Source organism: Metopolophium dirhodum, chromosome 5 (assembly GCF_019925205.1).
Source record: "Metopolophium dirhodum isolate CAU chromosome 5, ASM1992520v1, whole genome shotgun sequence".
Lineage (NCBI taxonomy): Eukaryota > Metazoa > Arthropoda > Insecta > Hemiptera > Aphididae > Metopolophium > Metopolophium dirhodum.
This window is the reverse complement of record NC_083564.1, coordinates 23552234-23566406: the sequence shown is the minus strand read 5'-3', so window position 1 is coordinate 23566406 and position 14173 is coordinate 23552234. Positions and strand designations below refer to the sequence as shown.

Sequence of the window (14173 nt, the reverse complement as noted above, 5' to 3'; positions counted from 1 at the left end):
ATGGAATTCGTAGGTAACGTTGCAGGTTATGTTTCCATTGAATATCGCAGTGTTTTAAAGTATGAATGAAATACAATGCATTTTGACGGCTTAACACGCGGCGTGCATATAGGATAACAATAATAGTCAAGAATCGTTTTAGAGTAGGTATAAAAAGTCGGCGATTATTCATATATTTCCATTAATATTTGTGAATTGTAATAATAATACACAACAAATAGCTTAATGGCTGAAAATATTGTGATCATCGTGTTGTATAATTGTATTATAGTTTTTAATTACATAATATATTATATAATATTATTATACCGGCATGCGATTATTTATTTCGTTAAAAAAATGTTAGTTGCGGAAGACTTCAACGAAGATGTCTGTTTTGGTGTAAATCTTAAATTAAATTGATAGAAGATAATATATTTTGTTCAAAAATCAAGTAAATAAACAAGTCACGTCTCGTTTTAGTTGCATCGTCATCTCCTATTACTGGTTTCAACAATACGGAATAACCGCGAGTCGTGACCGGAAAACTGCAATTGTTTCGTCTCAATGACATTGGCTTTAATGTCACTATTAGTAGTTTATTATCGTCATATTGGCCTATATACGTTCTCGGTCGTCTGATTAAGAAATTAAATTCCCGTATAAGCCATTTTCACTTATTGTAAAATTTTAAAATTCCATTACGCTGTGCCTATAGATTATTGTTGAACGTCAATGTTTCCGTGCTCTTAAAAGTTGACCTTGATCAATTTCTGACTTGATAATAAATTTATTTTGATGTAACAGTATATATTATATATACCTAATATATGAACATATATTGTTTGGATAGACGAGTTCATATAACAAAACGCGCATATTAATCGAAAAAAGAAGTTCCAATACTATAAATATTAAATGGAATCATCGGGTTTTTTTTATATAGGTACCTAAGAAATCTCTTCTTTAATGTACGTTATCTATCGAGAATTCTAGTTTTAATGATCGTGTACAAAGTACCGTATTTTCAGGAAAATTCCACGGTGTCTGAACACCTAAAGAAAACATACCTAATTATACAATATATCCACTTACCTATTATACGTATTAAGAAAAAACATAATAATATTATAAAACAACAATAATTACATTATCTAATTCATTGTTTTTTATTAAAAAATTTAAATACAATTTTTAAAAACGATCTAGATTTTATTTTCAGATGGATATTTTGAATTATGTCACATTATATCTGCTGACATTGTTGTAAAGATATTACATATTATTAGCGATAATTAGCATAATCATCATGACGATACGCGCACCGTAATTTTTAACTAAATTACCCACTAGTGTTTTTTGTTAATTAATATTTACATGTTATGGCCATATTATTGCGGGTTTGTCCGTTATTTTATTATTGTACAATCTGTAAAGTATTATTCTTCACAATAAGCACGTCAAGTTATGCTGTGAATTTAAAAGAAATATTAGAAAAAAATAGAATTAAATGAAATGTACAACATTTCAGGCAGGGAGTTTGTGTGAAGTGGCCATCCATTGATGGAAGTTCATAGCATGTAAAATTCTATAGTTATTGCTGTTTTATAACCGACAGCGAAGTTCGCACAACTGCAGTACGCACGTCATCAAATTAATACGTTATATCGTGTTTGGCACAGTAATAATATAATGGTGTAGGTAATAATGTGTGGAATTAGATAGTTAAAATAAACTAATTAGACTTAAATATAATGTATAATTATAATAGCGGTGTGTGGCTATTGTGTCTACATCGATGGTGATGCCTCTTTAATCCTTAGCACAGTTGAGAGGACGTCAGCGCAATATTTGTTTTCTCTCTCAGACGTGCGCGTAACATAGGTAAAACGCTTTCACCTAAATAATCGTATTTTTTGTGATTTTTGGGTGGTCTTAGAGTAAAATCGCCCAAATTTTAGAAAATAATATTTTTTGAGGGTATGACATATAGCTTTTATATTTTATTATTGTTCGACTTTGTATTCGACTTTTACAATAAATAAAAAAAAAATTGTATATTTAAATTGTCCTCGAGACAATATTAATTGATACAATGATACAATATGTCATACCCTCAAAAATATTATTGTCTGCCGTTTTTACAATGGTTGAGTTTACTCTTAGATTACTCAAAAACATGTCAGAAAATGATTCTGCGTAAATGCGTTTTGTCTATGTTGCGCGTGGGCCATAGAGAGAAGGCAAACAGCGGAGACTCTTGACTGGGATAATAATATGTCGGATATGATAACCACCCGTGGTCCTATAAGTAGAGTAAAAATTGAACAAGAATACAGCGAAAAATCTGCAGTGCATAGAACCTAACCTAACCTAACCTAACCTGTCGAGCATATAATTATTTTCGAGAAAATTGGTCCGATCATCCGAAAAAATTCATCACACCTACGGGATCGGCATAATATACCTACCACCGCAGTTGTCATTGGAATATCATGATACAGTGTCGCAGTACCTATACTTTTGTACTAAATAATTCGCGCAAACTATTCAATATACATATATTATTGTATTATATACTTGCGGAAAATCGGCCGATACGCTTTGGTAATAATAATAATATAATATATCTATGCACGTCGATATACATATATTAAATATAATATACTAGCTTTTTGTGCATGTATATTATGCACTTTGTAAAAATCGACGTGTACCTTATATAGGTATAATGTATTATATTATTAATAAAATCGTTTCCGTTCGCGCGGACGCCCTCGGGGCGCGTTTAACTCTTGTCGCGTGTTTATTTTTTGGCTTAAAAATCACAGTGTGCCCGCCGAAGGAGCGGATAATATTAAATACAGTACGGTATTATATAGGTATATCGTTATATACATACAGTAACCCCATATACAGTGCAAAATATACATACGCCATATATATATATATTATTCGATGCGTACATATATATATATATATATGCTATTTAAACTGTGAAATCGGTATCGCAGCTATACAAACGTTCGCGTCGTCGCCGTCCCCCCCTACCATCACACACAATAATATATAATATATCGTAATAACGGACAACATAATATACGAAAAGGGCGGCGATCTATATATACTGCATTTTATATATATATTATATTCGCGGGACTAATTGCCTTCTGGTTATCCTCGGGCAGGGTTTATCTAATGTATACATCGCCGCTATATAACATTTATTGTGTTTTTATCATCTGCCGCCGCCGCCGAGCCCGGGCCCCGGAGTACATTATTATCCGGCGGAGATCCCTTTCGGTTCGACGAACACGTCCATCACTGGCTGCGCGGACCGCGGTGCGCTCGTATATTTTCGTTCTTTTTTTTCCACCGTCGGCATTATGACTTTTATCACGCGCACAATATACACACACACACACACACACACACACACACATATATATATGTAACACGCATGTATATAACTCTTATATATATATATATATATATATATAACACGTATATGCGGTACATGCACATATAATATACGATGCGTTGTGCACAGTCTCTGTCGGAAGAAGAAAAAAAAACCGAAATAATAGAAGAGTAGTGCGAGCGGTGCACATAATATTATTTTGGAAACCACCCCCGACGGCGGATCCCTGCACGCGATGGTATATATACATCGTGGTCCGCGCCACCGGTTGTGGCGACGCTCCGACCAATGGCGGCGCGGGCACGGGCAGCGCACGACACGCCCAGACCCGCGGGGTGTCCGCGTGTCGCCGCCGCCGTCGCAGGGACGTGTCCGACGACCACGGGATCGACGAGTTGACATTTTGATCTCGATCGTCACCACTACCACCACCGCCACCACCATATATAGTGCGTCTCTCCGTCGTCGGCTGTTCGTCGCGGGCTCTTGTTGATATATTTTATACGTTATTACAATTTTTTTTTTTGTTTTGTTTTTCGACTTCAGCCGGTTTTTGATTTTCGGTTTTTATAAATTTTTTTTTTTTTATAACTCGTTTCGCTGTGATATTTCGTTTAACCGCGTTCTGCCGCAACGCACGCGAAGAGATCACCATGCAAAACTTCGCGGAACACTCGTCCAACGCCATCACCAAACCGACAAACAGTAAGTCTATTTACGGCAATATATTATACTATTTTATTATCATAACGAACGAAAATAATATCATCATAACAAAACACGCAGTATAGTTATTTTTTGTTTATTTGTTCGTTTGTCGAACGAAACCGGTCAACGTCCTGTGCTACCGTTCAAGTCTTTTTCGTAATTTTTATCGTTTTTTTTTCCCGGCGCTTATTTGAATATATTATACACGTTTAAAACATTAATATTTTTCAATATAATGTCGTAAATTAATTTGAACATAATATACTCAAGAGAGTAAATCAATAAAAACAGTATAATATAAACAAATCGGTAGTAAAAGTCTTGATAAATTATTTCCGCGTAGTATTATTGCCTTGTTTATATTTTATTACTATTTACTGACGAATGGTGATGATCGAATTTATCAGTTAAAAAACGTACGCACCTTCGCGACTTCTTCAAGTATAGGTACACAGAACATAATAATATTATTGATGGATAATATTATGTTTTCGTCATATACATTAGTCATCAGTGGTGTGTTTTGGTTATGCAATAATGTAATCTTATATCGCGGTTATGGCTTGAACATATTATACCTACAACTGGATTACGTGAATCGGTAAATAGAATTATATTTCAACCAAAAACATCAAGTGATCTATAATTTAGCACGAAATCAAAATGAACATCACTTTTATGATAAACAATCAGTAAATTTATTATTATGAATATTCAGCGGTCAATTCGTTAGTTATTTAAGTTGTATTAAATATATATTCACAATCGGTTTTTATTTTAAATGTTTAACGTATGGATATAAATTAGAATAACTAAGTAGCCTAATAAACTTAGAATGATCTAGTGTGATCTCGAACAACGACAGTTTAAATCGTAAGATCAATAAATCATATTGTGCCATTAACTTACTATATAACAATGTATAATTACACAGTATTTTACTCTTTCACAATTTTACTAAAAAACAATATTATATTGAAAATGATGTATAGTGTAGATTCGTTATAATAATTGTAATATAGCGAAGTGCAGGTCATAATAATGCTGAATAATTAACTTTTGATTATTGTCCAATAAACGGTACAACTGAGGTGGAAGTATAATACTATATTGGTTCCTATCTCAGTTGCGAGATACTATATACGCAAGAGAAAAAAAGGTCATAATAATAGTGTTTTATATCTTTATTGATTCAACATCCGAGTCTGATAATTTCTGCTGTATCTAAGTATAACTTTCATAGCACTTCATCTGTCCAAAAATATCTTATATAATATTATGATCTACCTAGCTATAGGATGATAATCCGTATCAATGTAACACAAACAGTAACACGGCTCTTACGGAATTATAAACATATATTATCCTGAGATCAGAGTGCTGTTGATTTGAATATTCTTTGTATTTTGTATACTTATATAGTTATATAATTATTATAATAAGTTATTACTAACTGTGGTAATTTACTGCAATAAGTTCAAAGGCTGCAGGGCACACACTATGGACGGTTTTATCTATCCGTGAACAATGTCTAGTATAGTAAGTTGGTCGCGGACTATATTATTCGTAGGTACGCCTGAAAACCACGCATGTTGTATATTTTTCATCGTAGTTTGGCGTTTGACCTATATATGTCTTATCTATTTTACACACCGCGAACATGGAGCGAAAATCAAACTACTCAGTTTTCATTCCACTTCGGTGTAGGTACAGTATCAGTTTTTTGAACCCCTGCATGCACACGCTATCCGTGTACATTATTGTTTGAACTATATATCGAACACCGTTGACTGTTTCACGGATAAATAAAACCGTAGCGTATGACCAGCTCAATAGGACGATGTCTTTTCTCACTATTTGAGTGGAGCGTGTACTTCCCTTATCCCTCACTATGAGATAAAAAGCTATTCCCGTCCAATTTCCCCCCAAATAAAAGCGCACGGCACTTCACTGCAAGTCGAGGGATATTTTCAATTACCGGAGCTCTGCAGAGTTCGCCAAACATAAATTATTCACTTCCCCGAAAATGTATTTATTTTCACTCGTTACTGTTTTTTTTTTTCGTAAAGAATGGTTATTCTACTTCCGAAATCAATAGATTAGGTCATTAGGAAACGCAACGACGACCCACGGCGCATTATTCTTACCCAATCCCCGAGTGCGTATTTCTCGACCCTAACATCCAGTCAAGATTCAGTGCTGTGGGCGGAGTCAGTATAGATCAAAAATTAATTTTACAATACCTATATGCTCATTCGACCAGTGAGTGTGGCGCACCTAATCGATATAGGGTTAATATTAAGTGTTTAAATGTTAGATATTATAATTAATCTAGGTATGTGCACGTATACTATTATCATATTATATTATAAACCTAAATATAATGATAATATTACTTACCCACTCAAATTCCTATAAAGTATTTAAGTATCTAGTTAAATGGTACATTAATTCAATACATATAATAAACAGTGTCATATTCGAAATCTATTCATATAAATGTATAATACGCATGCGTATAATTTACATATTACTTGTGTATAAATAAATAAATTTATTATATATTGACGTATTGTTGATGATTAAATTGTATTTTTTTAATTGGTAAAAATGTATGTGATAAAAATTGTATAATATATTCAAATTTAAAACCATGTTATCAAAGTTATACAAATGATATGACCGATATCACTGAGTCGACTCCATATTTGTATCTTATTATCTTATTGTTGAATTTATATTTTACTCGACATAATCCTCAGGGACTCGATTAGTATATTTTTCGTTTCCCGTTCAAGTATTGGAACTCAATTAGTATATATTTTTCGTTTAACCAGGAACTCAATTAGTATATTATTATTTTCCAGTCCAGATATTGGAACTAAATTTGTGTAGCGAACGGAATTCAAATATCTACTATGGGTATAGGTATTCTTAATCTTTGTGTCATACTGTGTAAATCAAGTATTATAATCTTAACGATTCGTTGGTCTATAATTTTAAAACGTACCCAAATATCTTAAATAAATGAAATTATTACTGCAGTGAATTACACTTTAAAAATATTTTAACAAATCAAATAAAAATAATGATTTTTACCGACAGATGGATGAACACCTGGTTGAAAGAGATTCCATTGTTAAACTTGGTATTTTTTACTTGTAGCAATTGCTATAGGTCGAACGTGAATACTTTTTTTTAAAACTTATAAACTATAACATATTGAGTATTCGTAATAAATTACAATACCTACCCCGTATTATATGTACAAATTGCATACATTTATATTATTATGTTTTTATAATGTTTTTTATGTGTATAATTATATTTAATATTAATAAAATACAAATAGATTTCGATATAATACTGTACTCAATGAAAGTGTCAACAATAAACACTGAGCATTAATACTAAGGTTTCGTAAAAGTAATTTTGGATAAATACAAACTCCGTCCACTGCACCTAATAGTACCGGGGTCGGGAACACGCTACCCGAGTTAGGTCAACAATTTTTTTCTCTGGAAATGATTAAAGTTAATCAAAGAATTTTGCAGTTGTATACACATTCATAATGCGAAATGGTAACATATATTATACACTGTATGGTCGTCAGGTCGTATGCCGTATGCACTCGTATGCATATAATATAGGAATTGGTAAGGAAACTTAAATGCTGGTTGTGCCGTTCTGAGTGTTAATGCAATAAAAATATTTTCATATAGTTTTAAATTATTACCTACATAATCTAATCAACCAAGATGAAAACAAATTTATATGATATTTTATTTAAACGATATTAATAACCCAAGGTTTTATTTTTTTATAGGCAAAACTGCGAGAGTATCTTCATAATTAATAACTATATAATATTGTGCGAATGATATAACATATACCCATGGGCGTGAATAATTTTATACTCGTTCGATAATAATTAATAATAATAAAATAATTTATCTATTAACCCCTCCCCCCTCATACACACACACACACACACAAACATATAAATTTACCTATATTTATAATGTTATGGTAAACTGCAATATATATTTTGAATAAAGTCGGCAAGCACATTTCATACGTGAGAACTTATATGCGAGTAGCGAGTTTTTTTAGGCAATCGAGCATGCGGTAAAACCTACGGTCGCGCACATGACATACGTGCACGGCGAAAACACCATATTATATATACCGATTGATTTTACTGCGAACTAGGGGTTGAAATAATGAGTGGATTGACGTCGTAATTTATCGTGTTACCGACAAATGATCTGGGAAACAAAACCGGGAGCAGCAACGACAGATACGATATTATAATATATGTATAGCCGCGCGGTATAACTACAGCACTTAACGTGCTTATTATATATAGGCAGTGCACATATTCTAATAATATATTATAACCATCCCGGTTCCGACCATGTGTCCATAAAGCACGTCATCGTCATCGCTCCCCCGCCCCAAACACGAATACGCGCACTGAAGTTCTCACACGTATATATGGGTACCTGTTATTATTACCGCGATGATGATGCGCATTCGTGCAACTACGATACGGATAATATTATATGTCATACTTACACATTTTTTTTTTATCGCGACCGTAAAATAATTCGTTCCTATAAACGCGCGGCGGTAAATATATAGAGCACGTCACTGTAGGTATACTGCTGCAGTAGTGACAGATGACGGTGGTGGTGGTGGTGGTGGTGGTGCACTAATTACCGCTCGTTTGCCCCATTGTTTGTTGGTCGTATATGTATATATTATTATATTACATATAGGTACGTATTATATAATGTTATAGAGGGTGTGTTTCAATAAAGCACTTGCTCCGGCGATAATTTCACGTGATATATGGGAATGGGGCGGTATAGGAAGCGGTGGTGGTGGTGGTGGTGGAGGTATAGTCACGTATGTGTGTGTATAGGAGGCGTATATTATATTATATAGCGCGCCGACTTCCGGGGACCTGTTGTGCGTTTCCTGCAGCGGCGTCTTTCCCGTGCCCGGGCGAACACATGCAAATAGCCGCGCGCCGGAACCATCGGATCATAACGACCGCACAGCCAGACCTCCCCCTATAACCCCCCCCCCACACCCTTCCACGACGGGGGGTGAAAATAACATTTCGGAAGTCGTCAGGTGGATCGTATAGGTTGGCGGTATGTAGTGTGTTGTTTTATACGGTCCATCTGTCTCGTGCGCGGCGAGTGAATTTATTGTTGTTGTTCGTGTCCAGTAATTAATTTGCCGGCCGTCGTCATCGTCATCATTCGTCATCGATAATTGATAGTTCCCATGATGCGCAGTTATTCCCACGGAAAATAAAATTTGACGTATTGTATTTTGTTTTCAGGTCGGATCCTCTACGACATACCGTGCAAAGTGTGCAAGGACTTTTCGTCCGGCAAACACTATGGCATATACGCATGCGACGGATGTGCGGGGTTTTTCAAAGTGAGTGCACTGCAATATACATATGCTATTACATCGTTTTTATACGAAGCAAAAATATAATTTTTACCTTTACGGCAGTAAATACATTATCGTATTGTATTCGCGCACTGTTTGTTAACTTAAGAAAAAGTTTTAATGAGAATTTTAATAACGGAATAAATACAATATTCGTATAGGCATACTATAGCAAAGTATTTCGCATGCATAAAATATAGTTATAAATTATTATTGCATAACATTAATTTGATTGTTATTATTATTTTTTTAGAGATCTATTCGGCGTAACAGACAATACATTTGCAAATCAAAATCGGAAGGCGCATGTCCGGTCGACAAAACGCACCGGAATCAGTGTCGAGCTTGCAGGCTTCGAAAATGTATGCTTTCGGGCATGAACAAAGACGGTAAGTAATGAATGATAAACGACTTTCGTGTGGCGTTGAAGTATAATTTCTATCTCGTAATCGTTAAAGCTGTTCAACACGAGCGCGGTCCTAGAACGTCAACAGTTCGTCGACAACTCCAAGGACTCTGTTACTCTAAAGATCGATCGGCGAGCAACTCGCCGCCGTTGGATTTAACGCCCAAGAGGTCCCCCGAATGTTCGACCACTTGTTCGACGCCGCCCGGCAGATACATTCCCGATTCGCATTTATATTTGTCGGCTTTCCGACCACAGGTAAATTAATGATTACTTTCGCAGGAGTTAAAATCACCATCGATGTACATGTTGACACTTTACGAAAAATGACACTTATATTACGTTTGTGGTTAATCTTTCAGATGTCAATGATGCCGAGATTCTTAAACACTATGAGACTCACGCAAGCGGTTTACGAGACGGCCGCTTCGATTTTGGTCACAGTTTCTACGATCAAAAGTTTTCCCGCTCTGATGACTCTGCCTTTTGTCGACCAGGTATATAATGTTATGATAATAATATGATTTTCGACTAAATTATTTAAAACTAAGTATAAATCCCGTGCGATGCTTAAATAAACGTGTTTGTATTCATTTGATCATCAAGTTTGAATTGCTGCGGGAGAGCTGGCACGAACTGTTCATACTGACGGCCGCTCAATTTTTTTCGGACACCGATATCTCTCTGCTGCACGAAGAACACCGGTCCAACTTCGGATCGTCGCTGGACATCGACGAACAAATCGCCGTGTTCAAGGATACGCTGGCCGCGGTAAAACACCGGCAAATCGATCCGATCGAACAGTATTTGTTGAACGAAATCGTACTGCTCAAATCAGGTGAGAATATAATTATCATAACAAGCTGCGACAGCGATACAGTCGCCAACAGCCATAAAAATAACCTCGAATAGTATATGATATTCAGAGGCGTTCAATAATTATCACCCTCTCCCACCACCTGCAAATACGTAACTGAATTACTGCGTATACAAGTTCGACACGTGACTTTGGATTTATGCGCGGATACCAGAAATAGCTAGTAGATGCAAACAGGTGGTTTCTTCGACGCGTACTTATGTACATTGTTCTAATAAGTCACATATTATATTATGAATTTCCTTTTTGATCATCGATATCTTCTCCCTTCCCCCTCCCAATTAAATATCTGCAAAATACGACTAGAGGTTATATATACTCGTAATACTAATGCCGGGTTGCATAGACAATCGCTAAACATTCAACGAATCAAAATAGTGAGCTATAATGGTGCCTTAAACACGATTTTGTGGTCCATGCTTGCAGCAGGGGTCCATATTACATTTGATCGAACCATTAAACCAAGGCTGGGCATTAACGAGTTAAAAAGTTAAAGTTAAGTTAAAAAGTTAAAATAAAATTAACTTTTTAACTTAACTAGTTACTTTTGTCTTTTCATTAACCTAACTGTTGACCTACTAAATTTCTTTCTTAATTAGCGTGAAATTAACGAATTAATTTTTCATTTAAAGAAGTAAGTTAAGTTAATTTATTTTATTTTTATTTTTATAATATTTCACTATTTCAATCTATTTCGTTTTCATGTCAAAAAATATGTATCGAAAATTGTTTAAAGTTTATATCATTCGAATCTAACTTATATGGAAGTACTGTATGAAGTATAAACACTATATCCTATAGTTTAGTTTTGGGTTGGAAAAAAATTAAGTACGCTAGCGTTGTATAAACAAATTAACTTTTTTTTAACTTAGTAAAAAGTTAACAAAAAGTGTGTGTTAACTTTTAACTTAACCGAGTTAACCTATAGTTAAATTAACTTTTAACTTTTTGTTATTGATGCATATTAACTTAACTGAGTTAAAAAAAAAAAATTATTAACTTGCCCAGCTTTGCATTAAACCAATACATTTTTCATGCGACCCGGCCTGAGTACGTGACTAAAAAAAAAAAAAAAAATTTAAAAATAGACCAGAAAGTCGCTGATAATACGCTACGCGACGTACTATTATAAATATTATGAAACCACTCGATCGAAAACGTAATAATATCGTATCGTTTTTTTGCACAGCATCGGTCAAGGGCCGCGGCTGCAGCAGTTCCGAAAACACGGAGACCATTTTGGACGGGCTGTCCGTGAAGAGCAAGGAGGCGCTCAGACGGCACGTGCACCACGTGCACATGGCCCGGCCGGACGCGCGATACGACGAGCTGATCGACATATTACCCGGTATCCGGTCCGTGCCCAAGACCACGGTTGTCGAGCTGTTCTTCCGCCGCACCATCGGCCAGACGCCCATCGAACCGTTCGTGTGCGGCACGTACACCAACTATCTGCAGACTGCTCCGCACTTGCAGACCATCATCAGCAAGGCCAAGATATGCCATTGCTTGCAGTGATGACGGACGTGATGACGTCCAATGTATATCATACAATGGGGCTTGTGGTAATTACCGGCGTCCGGTATTTACGGTATTTTAGAGTACCGGTACTCCACGCGAATCGGTAATTATTACCGGATACCACCAATATCAAAATTCGAAATACCGCCAGTCCTATAATCTATAATATACGACGCATAGGCAGTGTAATATTTACCCGTACGCGTTGTATGCTAGTTAAACAATGTAATGTATATATATATATAATATATATGGGTACGTTGGTAATAATTGTTATCGAAGAGATAACAATTCATAATATTATTATTGTGCTATAGACGACCACCCCCCCCCCCTCCCCCATATATAGTGATATTGTACATAAATAGTATACATTAATTATTGTAATAATATATATTTTCCATAATTTTTAAACGCAAATCATTGATTGTTTCTATATGCATACAATTATTATTATCATCACTATTGTACACGGGGCTCATCGGCGCTCATGCAGGGTTTGAAAAATTAAACAAATTATATTATATACTCATTATTATGTTTGTATTATATCATTAGAACTATTAGAATAAAATAATATATAATTATTGTTTTGAGCACATTTTACGAGTAACATCGTCAAATACTATACTATTATTATTATTATTATTTTAAATTTTTAGGCTTTATCTTATATTATTGTACATAATATACATGATATTATTGTAAACTGTGATTGAATTATTATTTTTCTTGAATAAAATTTATACATATCTCGAGAATGGTTGGTTTTGTTGGAAAGAAAAAATTCCGGATGTGTGGGAACGGCGGCGGTCTAGTTAAAATACAATATTTTTTTTTTTTTTTGTTATTGTTTTTTTGAGTGCCTCCTCTACACTCGAAAAACAGAATGCGGGTGATTAACAATTGCGATGGCTCCACGGGATGTCAAGTATTGTTTGGAACGGGAACGTCCCGAGGTCACACAGGAAAACAAGTTGAATCGACGTTTATAAAAATAAAATATAATACATATATATATATAGGACATAATGGATAGGTATCCGCTCGTTTTATTGATGATAAAAGAATTTCTACATACTCATTGATAACTTAAATCTTAATCATAATAATGCCTCTCGAGCGTATTATTCAAATATTAGGACACTGCCCGACGACGACACGTCGATGATCGAAGAAGGCATAATATGCGGGTTCCGCAATCCGCCGCGCCGAGTGTTCGACCGGCAGAAAATGGCGGCCGCAGACACGAGACGCGAACCGAGACCGGACGTACTACGTTTTCGGAGCGCGGACGGACGTCTCCGTTTTCGGCGCACCGGCGGATGACGTCTCCGTTCGCGTCTCGGATTTGCGGCCGTCGTGCAACCGGTCGAACACGCGGTGCGGGCCCATGTCTTCGTCGATGACGAACGTGTCGTCCAGCAGCATCGCGACCAATGTCCGACGGTCGACGGCCGATGAGACGGCCAGCAGGCCCTCCAGGTACCGTTGCAAGTCGTCGGGCAGCCGTCCGTTGACCGCCGCCATGGGCGCGTCCTTGTGCGCCGGCAGCCGGTCCGGGATTCCCAGACCGTACGGCTGGGCGACGGCCAGCGCGGACCGCACGAACACTTCGATCTCTTCCAGTTCTTCCGGCGACATCTCCGCGGAACTGCACCGGGCCGGGCGCCAACAAGTGCAAGCCAACGTCGCGGCGATCAGCAGAAACGACATCAGCGGTTCAAGTGAGCGCATAATATTAATTATAATAATAATATGTCGTACGTCGTATATATGGATGCCGAGC

At 36.1% G+C, this 14173-nt stretch overlaps 1 protein-coding gene across 1 annotated transcript; it reads left to right on the top strand.

Annotated features, from left to right (window-relative positions):
- The first annotated feature begins 3796 nt into the window (after nucleotides 1-3796).
- On the top strand, nucleotides 3797-13137 carry LOC132944831 (nuclear receptor subfamily 2 group E member 1-like). Its single transcript, XM_061014348.1, has 7 exons — nucleotides 3797-4105; nucleotides 9465-9565; nucleotides 9834-9969; nucleotides 10039-10244; nucleotides 10349-10483; nucleotides 10593-10824; nucleotides 12053-13137. The coding sequence occupies exons 1-7, from the start codon at nucleotides 4054-4056 to the stop codon at nucleotides 12379-12381; spliced, it is 1191 nt and encodes a 396-aa protein (XP_060870331.1). The 5' UTR covers nucleotides 3797-4053; the 3' UTR covers nucleotides 12382-13137.
- Nucleotides 13138-14173: the final 1036 nt, after the last annotated feature.

What these genes read in the sequence shown, in the direction of transcription:
- LOC132944831 (XM_061014348.1), top strand. Translation starts at nt 4,054, where the DNA reads ATGCAAAACTTCGCGGAACACTCGTCCAACGCCATCACCAAACCGACA. An exon ending in TGTCGGCTTTCCGACCACAG is followed by an intron (nt 10,245 to 10,348) that starts GTAAATTAATGA and finishes TTAATCTTTCAG; the next exon opens with ATGTCAATGATGCCGAGATT. An exon ending in CTCTGCCTTTTGTCGACCAG is followed by an intron (nt 10,484 to 10,592) that starts GTATATAATGTT and finishes TTGATCATCAAG; the next exon opens with TTTGAATTGCTGCGGGAGAG.